Here is a 14,107-nt window from a genome sequence, read left to right as displayed (position 1 = left end):
GGCCGAAGGGCCCGGCCTCGTTTTGGCCGCCGCCGCCCGGCTGCCGGCTCGGCGCTGCACTGGGGGCGGGGAGTCTGATGGGAGACGCGCGAGGCGCTGAGGAGGCGGCGGCCCGGGAGAGGGAGCGGGAGAGGGACTGGGCGCGGGAGGCGGGAGGCGGGGGACAGGGGGAGGCGCCGCCGCCGCCGCCCGCCCCTTTCCACTGGGGAGCAGCTGCAGCAGCAGGAGCGGAGCAGGAGCCGCGCAGCCGCCGCCGCCGCCGCCGCCGTGGGATGTGGCCGGCGCCCGCCCCGAGCCGCGCCGCCTCCTGAGTACCCGCCGCCACCCGAGCCGCCGCCGCCGCCGCCGAGCCGTGCGGGGCCAGGCCGCGCCCTCCCCGGGCGCCCGCCGGCTCGCATGCCGAGGGGCTCCGGGGCGTAGCTGCGCGCCCGGCGCCGCCTCCGGGCTCCTCCGGCCCCGCCATGGGCTGCTGCAGCTCCGCCTCCTCCGCCGCGCAGGTGAGGGGCTCCCTCCTCCCGGCCGCCCGCCCGGATGCCTCCCCCGCGCCGCGCAGCTGGTGCCTGCTGCATCCCGCCGCCCGAGAGCCTCCCTCAGCCCACCCTGCACTCCGGAGACCCCCGCCCCCGCCTCTCCCTTGCGCCTGTCCCGCAGGTGCCCCCGCGCTGGCTCCGCGGCTGTCGTCTCGCAGCCACCTCTGCGCGGCCCCTAGTAAGCCCCCCAGCTCTCTCCCTGGCGCGTCTCCGACTTGGCCTCCTCTTCCCAGTCACACCTGAGCGGCCCGTCCCGCCCGCCTGCAGGTAGAAGCAACACAGGCGCCTCCTCTCTGCCCCAGGTGGCACCCGGTTCCCTCGTCTTCTGGGCCTTGCGCCTCTCTTCCCATCTCCTTGGAGTCTCCCCTTTGCCCATCCACCGGCTGTTTTCTGTGCTCCGTGGCGGAGTACCTCCAGCACGGGCTCTTCACCCTTCTTCACCCCTTTCCAGTTTCTGCTCCATTAGGTATTCTGTCCCTTTCTCTTGCCCGCCGCCCCCGACACCAGGTTCAACTGTTTTAAGCGAGTCCGGGAGCCCTTACACGGCCCACGTCCCAGATCCAACCCGCTCGCCTTGCACCCCATCCCCCCTTTGTGCCTTGACCCCGGGCACCGCGGCCTCTCCGCACACCGAGGCCCCTGCGGGAGCGCTGAGACTAGGCTGGGAAGGAGATTGGGCACCTGGTGGGTGACGGGAGCGTTACGGAAACTCCCTCTTTGTTGCCAGTGTAACAGGAAGAGGTGCCGAATTTAGTTTTTCTGTGGGCACTGGCTGAATGTTGTCGCTGAGGGCTGAGATGCAGAGATTTCTCCCAGCGTCTACCCTGCCCCCATCCAAATTTCGCTAACCTCCCTCTCCCTTTGCCGATCCGAGCCCTTAACCTGGATGGAAATGTTTAGACAACTGTATAAGGATCAAATGTAATAGAACTTGACTGCTGGCCACTAATAACTGAGAGGACCTGTTTGTAAATTACCTAATTTAGTGGATTAGTGAGTGTATTTACAAATACGATAAAAAGCAATCAGGAATACTGCATCAAACTGTCTGGTGGTGGTGTATGAAAAATAGGCTCTGACAATGCATGGGATGTAATCTCACAGTTTCATTAGCGTAGAATTTAACTGTGGTCTTTGATTTGTTTGTTTTGGGGGAGACAAGGGCTCTTGTTTTTAGAAATAAAGGCTGGTTGGTTTTTGGTGAAGAAAAATGCTAGTTTGGAAAAAAAAAATTCCTCCAGAGATCTAGCATCTGTGGTAATGCCAGAAGTGTTTTGCTGCTGCTAAATGACTATATATAACTCAGTTTTAAATAACCTGCATACTTGTTCTGAAAATCTGAGATCTGTTAGAAAATGACTAGATTTGCAGATGAATGGAGGACATTTATGTTTTATCAAGTATCCAACCTATTTGTCCAGTTCTTTTTTGGAGTGTTTGCTTACCCATGTTTTTTCCACCCTCACCACCCGCCCAGGATCGTGGTCAGGCTGATTGGTTTAGTTAGTTAAACCTTCCCATTCATTTGGAATAACAAAACTACATGTAGTGATGTTAGGAAGGAGCGGTCGATAAACCAGGGTTTTCATATTAACAGTTAAAGATGTGGGATTACACAATACCTTTCAACTGGTTAGGGAGTTTTGGGGGAGGGGGGAATCTAGTTGAGTGCTATTCATTTAACATTTACTTACATATTATTTTCGCCAAAAAAGGTGTTTTCATACTGTTTTCTTTTAAGCACTGGGTTACTTTACATCTTCTTTTGGTGGTGAAATGCCTTTAAAGACAGGAAATTATTGATAGTTTATGGATGGCTTGAGCAGTTAAAATTGGGAGGGATGGATGCTGGACCAAAACTCTGCTTTAATCACAGGTCTTGAATTTGGCTAGCTCCACATCTTACTTTTCGGAGTGCTGTCTGTCACATGCATTTTCTTTGCTGTTTCTTCCTCTTGCAGCCACTGCTTCCTTCATGCCATGTTCTACAGACAAGATGTATGTCATGCACCCTGAGGGGTGCATTTTTTTTTTTTTTTTCCTGTAGATTCCTATAACCAATTGGCAGCTGTCACATGCCTTTAAGTTCAGCTTTAGGGACTTGTAGTGTTCAGTGGAGCATTGAGGAGCAGGTTTTGTGCCAAAGAGCTTGTCATTTTTTTTTTTTAATTTGATATTTTGGCATTGTTCTTCATTTGTGAAATGTTACCAATCTGCTGGCATTTTAATGCCCCTTTCAGGAGTATCCTCGGTTTTAGAATAATATCATGTCTGTCTATGTTGTGTTGAAACAAAACAGGGATGCAACTTCACATCACTTTGAACCTGTGTTAGAGGCCTCGATTGATTGTATTTTTAGGCAGAATGTGTTTCTTTCATCCTTTCTACTGGATTGTAAGCTTCTTGAGTATAGGAACTGCTTTTGTTTTGTTTTCTCCATCTTTGTATCCATTGCAGTGCCTCACCATACCTTGTACAGAATAGTTGCTTAGCAGTAGTCAATAAACAGAATGTATCTACACACATTTGAACATCTGGCTGGCAAGTAACATTAAATATGAGTCCAGCCCTGACCCATGTGCTGTTTGACTTCCTTGGGCTGGTTGACTGATTCCACCAAGCCATCCTCTTTGAAGCTCAAATTTAAACTGTTTAAGTTAAAATTGACCTGCCTTTCCTACATTCCTTCCTACTCTATCAATGGTACCATCAGTTTGCAAAATTGAGCAGGCTTTTCCTTTTCTCCTGGTGCTCTGCTCAGTGCCTATATTTTAGTTGGAGCAGTGGCTGTAACATCTTTAAAAAGCTTGTCTGCAAACTCTAATGATAACCTGCATAGCACATCAAAACAACGTGCTTCGGGGTACTCTGCGGTTCAGCTTAGCTTTTCTCAGTGGTATCGTCAGCAATTTTAAAGCCCTGGCAGGTTTTATCAATGTAAATATAGTGTGTTTCCTTTTTGTAGTAGGGATTCGCTTTTGAAATGTAATTTATTTTTCCTCATAGTCCCTTGCTATGTTGTAGACTCTCATAAAAGAGTTTATGGTCTTCCCAACTGTTTCATCTCTTGTAATCTGTCCTGGTGTTATTTCCATTTTCTTGTCAGTGTCTGGATATCATAATTTGCCATCGAAACAATTATCCTGTTTTAGGATTTAGATCAAAGAAGTGTCACATTCTATACTAACTTACATTTCATTGCTGAAGGAGCAAATTATTGGCAAAATAATTTGTGCTGTATTAGGTACGTACATCTAAGAATCTTAAGAATATGTACCGAGTCAAGGACTTATAGAACTCTTAATTACAATTTTTATTAGTGACCACTACAACTTATTTGCAGATATTAGAAACTGCTCAAAACAAGCCAACCCCTGATAGCCTTTGCCTAAAAATCTCTTTGAAGGGAACATAAAAGTGAGATAGTCTTGAGTTTCTTTTTATAAGCACTAATCTTCCCTAAGACTCTTAAAATTTATTCCCAACTCTCCATAATTCGTTTGTTCTGTTATAACCTGACATAATTTCTATTCTTGTAATGTTAAACTTCAAAGTTCACTTGTAAATCTTCAGATTTATGAAATGTTCTTTCCCATTGACAAACCAGTTTGAATGAAGCAGGCTTTCCAAAGATTACTTAGCAAATTGCTGTAAGTCTTTGTCGTTAATGGCTAGATCATTATTTCTCACAGCAGTGCTTCGGAGGCCAGGAGATTTTGCAAGTGCTCTGAAGTTCTGTGTCCTTTGGTTCTAACCTTAGGAATTGTGAGAAGGATGGAGGAGAATCTTTCTGGTTGAACAAACCACCCCTTGTCTGACTTGAGGAGGAATTGTACTTGTCTACTGTCGTGTTCCATGGTCCTCAAATAGAGAGCTATAAATTTAACTGTCTTTCTCTAACTCTTAAATCTTGTCTGGGGAGTGATGAAAAACAGTCAAGTGCTTCACTAACACTGGTTAACTTTTGAGTATGTTAACTGTTCCTTAACAGATTTTAATAACCCTGTAGTTTCTGTCTGCTTTGTGGAATTTAAAGTCAGATGGTAAAAATGGCATTTGAAGAGTGTAGTGGGATTTCCCAACAGAAATTAAGTTCCATTAAAATATGTCCAGCAAAGCAGACTTGGTCTGACCGGGATGAAAAAAAAAAAAGTCATGGCATGGGGGGCACCTGGGTGGCTCAGTCGGTTAAGCGGCCAATTCTTGGTTTTGGCTCAGGTCATGATCTCACTGTTGGTGAATTGGAGACCCGCATCAGGCTCTATGCTGACAGTGTGGAGCCTGCTTGGAATTCTCTCTCCCTCCTCTTTCTGCCCCTCCCCTGCTCATGCTCTCTCTCTCGCTCTCAAAAGAAAAAAAAAAAAATCATGGCATGAGGACAGTTTTTTCTTCTTCTTTCTTCTTCTTCTTTTTCTTCTTCTTTACTAACTATGCTGTTAGTATAGGAGATCCACTCTTCAAAATATGTAAACCAAAGAATGTCAGAATCGGAAAATACTGTAAAAATGGTAATGCTTTTTGTATAGCTATTTTCCACAGCCATTTTCAAGTTTTAATTTCTATGGTAATTCTGAAGTTGACTGTACTTTCATTTTACAGCTAAGGAAATTGAGACTTGGAGTTTAGGAAACCTTGGTTGAAGTCAGAGCTCCTGAGCAACAGATCCAAACTTTAACCCTGGTCTTCTGGATTGCAATCCTGTGTTTCTCAGTTTTCACATGCACGCTTCCTAAATCTTAAATTGCAGCTCACTCTATCTTTAAAAAAGATCCACTCAATAAAATTTTGAATTAAGGAATTTCCAAGTTGAATTCATGCCACCATTTTGAACTTCCTGCTGTTCCTGTCTGTGGAACAACATCATATAATATAGCAAAACTAGTCTAGCTAGAATGTTCTCAGACTTAACAAATACTATCAAATACTATTTGATGTGTTAATCCTATCATTTAGAAGTGTTATTGGCTTGGGAGGATATTTATAACAACACATTGTATATTCTACTGGTGATTGGTTAATAGCTATTTTTCTAGATATCCCTCTACCCTTCCTCTCCTACCTTCGAAGAAGAAAGAAATATTTCCATTTTGTAACTTTGGCCCCGATTTTTGGGACTTTGGGGGATAGTAGAGATAAACCAGTGCTATTATCTCACTTTCCTGTTGAGCTAAACTATAATTTAGAGCTATGAAGTACTCTGAGGTCAGAGAAATCCATTATGAGGTAGTTGGGACTAGAAACTAGTCTCTTAATCTCTTGATCTTTCTGTAGTATAGTTAATTCTTAATGTTTTAAGTCTTATCTTTGCAACCTTAGCTGTACATTGGAAACGCTTAGAGAACTTTAAAAAACAGTGATGCCTGGGTCCTACTCCCAGAGATTCTGATTTCATTGGTTCAAGGTCACTGCCTGGGCACCAAAAATTTTAAAAGTTCCTCTGATAATTCTCCTGTGCTGCCGAGGTTGAAAACCACTGCGAACATACCCTTTCTTTAGGTAACTGCATCTCCTCTTTTGGTTTCAGTTACAATCTGTATGCTGACAATTCCCAAACTGAATTACTCAATTGGAAGAAACTCTGTCCTGGCCTCTGATCCTAATATCCAACGGACTACTTAGCATTTCCACTAGAATATCTTACAAGCAACTCAAACTCAGCATGTCAGAAACTGAACTCAAAATTTGCACACATACACATGTCTTTTTCAGTATCTCTGGTTCACTGAATGATACTAGTATCCTGGTGTGGAAACTGGAAACCTGAGACGTGCAGGAGCCCACCTGTCATTCTTCTGTATCTTGTGACCACATTTTGCTTATTTTACCTTCTAAATTCTATCGCCACCACCACAGTCTAAGCCTCCGTCATCTCTGGCCAGAAACTCTCTCCTGGATCTCCATGTATTATTCATGCTCCCTTCAAATTTTTCTCCATATTTCAGTCTTAGTGATCTTTAAAAAATCCAAAGCTGATTGTGTCCCTTGAAAAGGGACACAAAGCTACTTGAAACCCTTTCTTTAATGGTTTCCAGTTGGTTTTAGGACAAAGGCCGGAATCTCTGACCTTAGCCAACAAAGTCTTTGTGGGCTGGTCTCCGTCTCTCCTGTGTCGTTGTGCTCTCCTGCCATGTTTCTCCTTATTCTTTGTGGTCCAATCTCACAGATTCTTCAGTAGATTGTATTCCTTCTCCTTTTAGGACTTTTTCCACCTGCTATTCACTTGTCTGGAAGACCGTTTTCTCCCTGGCCTTTGGTGGGCTACTACTCATCCTTTAAATTTCCAGCCTTAAAGTCAGTTCAGTTCTTTGGAAAATGCTCCCTTGATGCTTCAAACCATGCTATGTCTCCTTATTAAATTCTCATAGCCTTATGTATTTTCCCTTTGAGTGCTTAAAGCAATAAATAATTATACAGTTGATATTGTCTGGTCCATTGGCAAAACTATAGTCCATGGACCAAATTGGGCCAACTACCTGTTTTTATATGGCTTGCAAGCTAAGAATGCTGAAAATAGTGTGTGTATGTATTTATGCATATATATGCAAATATGTATAATATATATTTAATAAAAAAGGTCAATGCATGATAAATTTATTTAGTAAAAGTTGTATGAAACTTGACTTTTAATTGTCCACAAAGCTGTTTGTTTTTTTTTTTTAAGTTTATTTACTTATTTTGAGAGATACAGAGACAGCATAGCATGAGTGGGCGGGGGGGTGGGTGGGTGCAGGGAGAGAGAGAATCCCAGGCAGGCTCTGTGCCGCCAACATTAGAGCCCAATGTGGGGCTTGAACCCATGAAGCCATGAGATCATGACCTGAGCCAAAACCAAGAGTCAGAAACTTAACCAACTTGGCCACTCAGGTGCCCCTGTCCCAAAGTTTTTTTGGACATGATCCCGTTTATTTGTTTATATATTGTCTGTGGCTGCCTTCATGCTATGGCAAGCTTGAGTAGTTAGTTGTGACAGAGACTTTCTGGCCCACAAGTGTAAATATTTACGCTGTGGCCTTTTACAGAAAATGTTTGCTGACCCCTGGTCTAGACTGAGCTGACAAAGAGCAGGACCATGTCTGTTTTGTTCATTGCTGTTATTCTCTATGCTAGGCTGGTCCCTGGTACATGATAGGTGCTCAGGGAATGTTTGAACAAATTAACAAACGTTTTCTTTCCTTCCATGGATGGATGTGGATGAACTCCTACCTTAGTAATTCTGATGTTTTAAAATTCAATACAAAAAAATTTTTTAACGGGTTAAATACTTTCAAAGAAGGTTCTCAGCATCTTCAGCAACATTCTTAAGCGGCTTGTTTGTTGCAGGTGTATATCTCAAGTGTGAAGCAAGCAGACTTACAGAGGTGTGGTGCAAATTCCTAGGTCAAGGTGGATGGGAAAAGACTGGTCCACTCAAATAATGGATTTACAGTTGGATTTACAGTGCTGACGTTTTTATAGCAGGCACAAATGGATGGGACTTTATGTGTAGTGTTGTAAAGAAAAAGTGTTTGGACTGGTGAAAACTTCAGTCATTAGAGAGGCATTGTTATTTCTACTGTGGGAATTCACTCTGGAAATGGTTGAAGTTTCTGGCACGGTAATATTTTTTCCCTTTTAGTACTTTTTGTTTTCTCATGTATTTGGAATATAGCATAGCACTATACTCCAATTTTGAATTTATGCATTGTATCAAACTTGGTACTCTTTTCAAAAGGTGATTTTTGAAGGTAATTTGCATTTTTCAGTATCTTTTAATATAGTTAGTGGTGGTGGGGGGTCTTATTTTATTTATTTTTATTTTTTAATGTTTATTTATTTTTGAAAGAGAGAGACAGAGTGCCAGGGGAGAGGAGCAGAGAGAGAGGGAGACACAGACTCTGAAGCACGCTTCAGGCTGTGAGCTGTCAGCACAAAGCCCGATGCGGGGCTCGAAGTCATGGAACTGTGAGATCATGACCTGAGCTGAAGTCGGACGCTCAACCAACTGAGCCACCCAGGCACCCCTTAGTTTTTTTTTTTTTCCTTTGATAGACTCTCTTTGATTTCATATCAGTTGTGTAATAGGATTTACTCAAAAAACAGTTGATAAACCACTGGACTTTATTTTTTGTGTGAAAATAATATTACTCTTTTTAGCTGTTCTCTACAACATCCTACAACCAACTATTTAGACACTTATTTAGTAAGGAAATTCTTAAAAACCATTTTTAGTGTGGGGTGCCTGGGTGGCTCAGTAGGTTTAAGTGTCCCTCTCTTGGTTTCCATGAGATCAGGCCATGATCTCATGGTTCATGAGTCGAGCCCCACATTGGGCTCTGCACTGACAACATGGAGCCTGCTTGGATCTTTCTCTCTCTGCCGCTCCTCTGTTCATGCTCTCTTTCTATCTCTCAGAAAAAATAAAATAAAAATCTTATTAAAAAGAGCCATTTTTAGTCTAATTTTTAAGGTTGCCATATATACTGGAAATTGTTAAACAGTAAGTGTTTGATTTCTGGATACATTTGTATAATGTAAAATAAAATAACAAACAAATAAAAATTGAAAATAGATGGTTATTTCTAGATGTTGAAGTAGCAGTGAAGGTATAAAAGTTTGCTTTTTTCTGTAGCATGTGATGATGATAATGATCCTGTAAGATTTTTCATTATGAACTTCTTAAAGTGATTCAGCTGTAAGAAATAAAGAAACCTTAACTCTAAATAGCTAAAACATTAAAGGATTAATCTCACATAAGGTGAGAGGTACAGTGGCTTCTGGGTTGGTTACTTTAGTGGCTTGATGATGTCACCAAGGACCTGAGTTTTTTCTTTGCTTTTTTTTTTTTTTTTTAATAATTTTAAGGATGACCGCTTCTCACCTATTTGCCCTCAGGATTCCAAGATGCATGTGGCTCTTTCTGCCTTCTTTTGCTGAGCTGACAACTTCCAGGGGTTTTCCTTTAGTAGAAGTTACGGAGGGCCGCATACTCATCCCTAGACAATTTCTAGTAAGGGAGAGGCAAAGAACCCCGTAATTGGCTTAGACTAACCAGGATTTCCCTGAGTCCAGTGGAGGGCGGGGCAACACCAGAACAAAATTAGAACGCCAACAGCGGTGAGGAGGGTGGGGATGGTGACTCCACAGTCTGCCAATAGTACCTGTTACATAGTTTTGCTATTTTTCTTCTGCCTATAAAGTCACACCTCTGCAGTGTTTCCTAACATTTTACTTAAAGCTCCATTATAAGACTTTTCACAGTTCAGAGCTGAAAGTCACACAATTATCTTCCTGTTCTCCCAGTAATACTGCTCAAGCCACTACGGAAGTCTTCGTCTAGCTCTTTCCCCCACCCTACTGCCTGTTTCCTGTTCTGAGCTTCAGGATAAAGAAGACCATTTAAGGTTGGGATCATGGTTAAGTAGCTAATTAATATTCTCACAGTTAGTGATCCCCAAAAGAATCTTGTGGGTTAGTTTAACCTCTTCCCTGTAGCTCTCATTTTCTTTTCTGCCTCTTCTAACCTCTCACTTCTGTGTGTATTTATCTCTATTTGGTACTCGTGTATCTTCCCCAAAATTTTCTTTTTCCTTCCTATTCTTCTCACCCCTCCCTGATGCACTTAAGGAGTCATAATACTGAGTGGGATATACTAGGATAGAGAAGGAAAAAAAGAGAGTATCTTTTTTTCTTTCTTTTTCCCCCTCCTGTTTAATTTCTTTCTTTTTTTTGTATAAACAATAATAAAACTGAAGATTCACATCATTCTTTAGAATATCTATGATATAAAGAGCTCATAAAAAATGCAACAAATAGCTCATTTACAGAAGAGGAAATAGTAAACTAATATGTAAATGTGTTCAATTTTGCTGATAATCAAATTAACTGAAAGCACAGAGACACTCTTACACCTGCAACTTTGGTAAAAGTTAACAATATTAATTGCTCATGTGGTTTTGACTCAAGTGTACTTTATTGATTCGCTGAATAAATTGGAATGACTCTCTTGGGACATTGTTTGATGACATACATTAAAAGCCATAAAAGGCAGTTGACATCCCTTATTTAGCAATCTAAACGTACAGTAAATGCTATGTGCAAGAATCTTTCCATTTAGCATTATTTATAATAGCAAAAGAGTTTAATTTTAAGCAAAATAATTTTGGTGTAAAATTTCTTTTTTAGTATAAAATTCAGTTGTACTTAGACTATTGTATGTGTCTCATTTTCCATCCCGCCCTTAATGATCCCGTCCTTAATGTATAAGTGGCCTTCTACCTTCCTTGTAAGACATCCTTTCTGTTGTGTTACTCTACAGGGCTGTTAGAATCCATAGAATTGAACACCATCTTATACTGATTGTGGAGTGTGGACCGCATAGCCAGACGACATGGGTTTGAATCTCAGCTCTGTCACCAGCTGGGTTATTTGGGCCACATTCTTTAACATTTGGTGCCTCACTTTTCCTAGATGTAGAATGGGAACGATAATAAAACCTATCTCATAGGCTTATAGCAAATTGCACAATCTGTGAAAATATCTCAGACATTATGATATTAATGGAAACTAAATCTGGCAGATGTCCTTGTATCCATTAAGCCTCCCCTAAAAAGAATCCTCTTTGGGTTTTGGAAAAGTGACCCTGACTTTCAGAAATTTTAAATTGTGTCAGGAAGGTGAGTGCTAAGGGTGAAATAAATAGCAATAATAACGAGAGGCTAAATTGGGTGCTTAGGAATTTAGGGAATTGGGAAACCAAGAAAGAATGGACTAGTTGGTTGAGAGAGCTTCCTGAAATGACCCTGGATCTAGCCTTGAAGGATGGGATTTTATTTATTTATTTATTTATTTATGTATGTATGTATGTATGTATGTATGTATGTATGTTTGCTTATTTTTTGAGACAGAAAGAGAAACAGCACGAGCAGGGAACGGGCAGAGAGGGAGGCACAGAATCCAAAGCAGGCTTCAGGCTCCGAGCTGTCAGCGCAGAGCCCGATGTGGAGCTCGAACTCACAAATCACAAGATCATGACCTGAGCGAAAGTCGGACACTTAACCGACTGAGCCACCCAGGTACCCCGAACAATGGGATTTAGAAAGAGTGGGAGAGTAGATAGATTTTAGTAGAAAGGTGGGGGGGCATTCCAATGAAAGGAACACCTTGAACAGAAAGACAAGGAAGCCTTTAACTTACTGCATGTCCTATGTCCGCATGGAAAGGAGACCTGGCTAGAGTAGACAGAAGAGATGTTACATGTAGGGAAGGCATTAATATCTGAAGGCGAAGGAAATAGGCAGCCATGGAGGGTTTTTTAGCGTGACTTAAGGAAGATTAATCTGACAGTCTTGCCTGTGCTTGAATTGGGAGAAAGGGAAACAGCTGGCACCCAGGAAGCTGTTCACTAACTTGGACCAGTGTTTCTCAAACGGGAAGCAGAAGAGATACTATAGAATTGAAATAGGATAGACTTTCCTGACTTATCTGGGTATGCCCTCATAAAACCAGTTTAGAATGCCATGTAATGGAAGAAGGGTATTATAATTGATAGGCATCCCAAGTAGAGATGGAGAGTAGTATGTGGGGGAAGGAAAGATGAATTTAATTTTGTGTGAACTGAGTTTTGATACCTCCATGTAGCTAGCAATTTCCCATGGGCAATGGAAGACCCAGAACTGGATTTCAGATAATGCTTTAAGTCATGTGCATACATAGAGATGCTTTTGGGATGGGTGATCTCTGAGAGGAAGGAAAAGGCATGAAAAAGGACGGCAGACAACTAGGGAATGAGTAATGACTGCTTATTCCCTATCTGCTCTCATAATAAATTTCATTTTATTCTCACAACTCTCAGAGGGGTACCAGTGTTAGCCCCATTTTACAGATTAGAAAGCTGAAGCCACGAAAGCATAGGCAGTTTGCCCAAGTTCCCCCAAGAGTAAAACCTGTAGGAGTTCAAAGCATGTACATTTCCTACTGCACTACTTTCCTTTTCCTTTGCTGGACTGAAGACTACTACATTAGAATAGTATTTAAATGTACCTCAGACACCACTTTTCTGTCACCTAGAGTCAGAGTTTGCGTGTACTGTTTACCCTTGCTTTAAAGTTGTGTGTGTGTCAATGGAGTACTACGTGGCAATGAGAAAGAACGAAATATGGCCCTTTGTAGCAACGTGGATGGAACTGGAGAGTGTGATGCTAAGTGAAACAAGCCATACAGAGAAAGACAGATACCGTATGTTTTCACTCTTATGTGGATCCTGAGAAACTTAACAGAAACCCATGGGGGAGGGGAAGGGAAAAAAAAAAAAAGAAAAAAAGGTTAGAGTGGGAGAGAGAGCCAAAGCATAAGAGACTCTTAAAAACTGAGAACAAACTCAGGGTTGATGGGGGGTGGGAGGGAGGGGAGGGTAGGTGATGGGTATTGAAGAGGGCATCTTTTGGAATGAGCACTGGGTGTTGTATGGAAACCAATTTGACAATAAATTTCATATATTGAAAAAAAAATAGTGTGTGTGTGTGTGTGTGTGTGTGTGTGTGTGTGTAGGGGAGGGTGTTGGTTTTAAATCAATGCACCCCAAACTAGAGGTCCGGGGTGACAGTTTGGAGCAGAGTCTGTGGTCTGTGTTAAGTGGTGGTTATAAATCTCAGGCTCTAGGGACCCTTAACTGCTGTGCATTTCCTCTTGGGCCCTTGTACAGTTTCTTCTAAAATCGTAAGTCTGAAAGGACTATCATGGCAGTAAGTTTACTAAATGTGACTATAATGGTGTCCTTTTCCCCAGAACTCAGATTCCTTTTTTTTTTTTAAGTTTATTTATTTTGAGAGAGAGTGTGAGCAGGGGAGGGGCAGAGAGAGAGCGAGAGCAAGCGAGAGAGAAAGAATCCCAAGCAAGCTTTGCACTGTTAAGGCAGAGCCCAATGTGGGGTTCAAACTCACGAACATGAGCTCATGACCTGAGCCGAAGTCAAGGGTTGGACACTTAACTGACTGAGTCGCCCAGACGCTCCCCCCACCCCCATAACTCAGATTCTTGAGAATGTAGTTTTAAATAAAGAATATATGTTTATTTAGTCAGTCTTTGGAGATCCATGGCCTCCAAAAGGGTTAATGTAATTGAGGCAGGTATTATTTAATACTGAGTACCAACAAGGCTCTGGAGAGCACTAAGAAAGGAAAGGGTGAAGAAAATGGCCATGTTGAAGTTGACTTTGTAGCACAAATGATTAGTATGCACATTAGGATCAAATTACAAAGGTAGAGATTTTCACCACCAGGGCACAAGTTGGATTTTTTTTTAAACGAAATTGTACTTAACAACTCAGCATATTGAAGAGTTTTATTCCTTGCTTGCTAGGCTCTGGTGTTTTTTCAAGTCTATTTTGCATGTGATTTTGTATTTTCATGACAAGTCCAAAAACATCAAGCATTGAATGAAAATTCTGAAGATACCAAGTTTCTAGGTCTAGCATATTAAATATATTTTGAAACTAACCATACTTGTACATCAAGAAAAAAATTTTGGGATAGACACTGGTGGTTGAAATAGATTTCAGTTATGAAAGTTTGCAAATAATACTTTAATATTTTCATTTTAAA

The 14,107-nt window shown here is 41.9% G+C and overlaps 1 protein-coding gene across 3 annotated transcripts in view; it reads left to right on the top strand.

Annotated features, from left to right (window-relative positions):
• Nucleotides 1-270: 270 nt before the first annotated feature.
• The window catches only part of SLC44A1 (solute carrier family 44 member 1), a 202,916-nt gene continuing 189,079 nt past the window's right edge, over nucleotides 271-14,107 (top strand). For 2 of the 3 annotated variants that reach the window (XM_058694680.1, XM_058694679.1), the window contains exon 1: nucleotides 313-497. In XM_058694680.1, the coding sequence (XP_058550663.1) occupies nucleotides 462-497 (36 nt within the window). In that variant the 5' untranslated portion in view covers nucleotides 313-461. Of the gene's footprint in view, nucleotides 498-14,107 lie in introns of all 3 variants that reach the window. The other variant, XM_058694678.1, reaches the window with a different exon arrangement.

This window comes from Neofelis nebulosa, chromosome 12, assembly GCF_028018385.1.
Source record: "Neofelis nebulosa isolate mNeoNeb1 chromosome 12, mNeoNeb1.pri, whole genome shotgun sequence".
Classification (NCBI taxonomy): Eukaryota; Metazoa; Chordata; class Mammalia; order Carnivora; family Felidae; genus Neofelis; species Neofelis nebulosa.
This window is presented reverse-complemented; position numbering and strand designations above follow the sequence as displayed.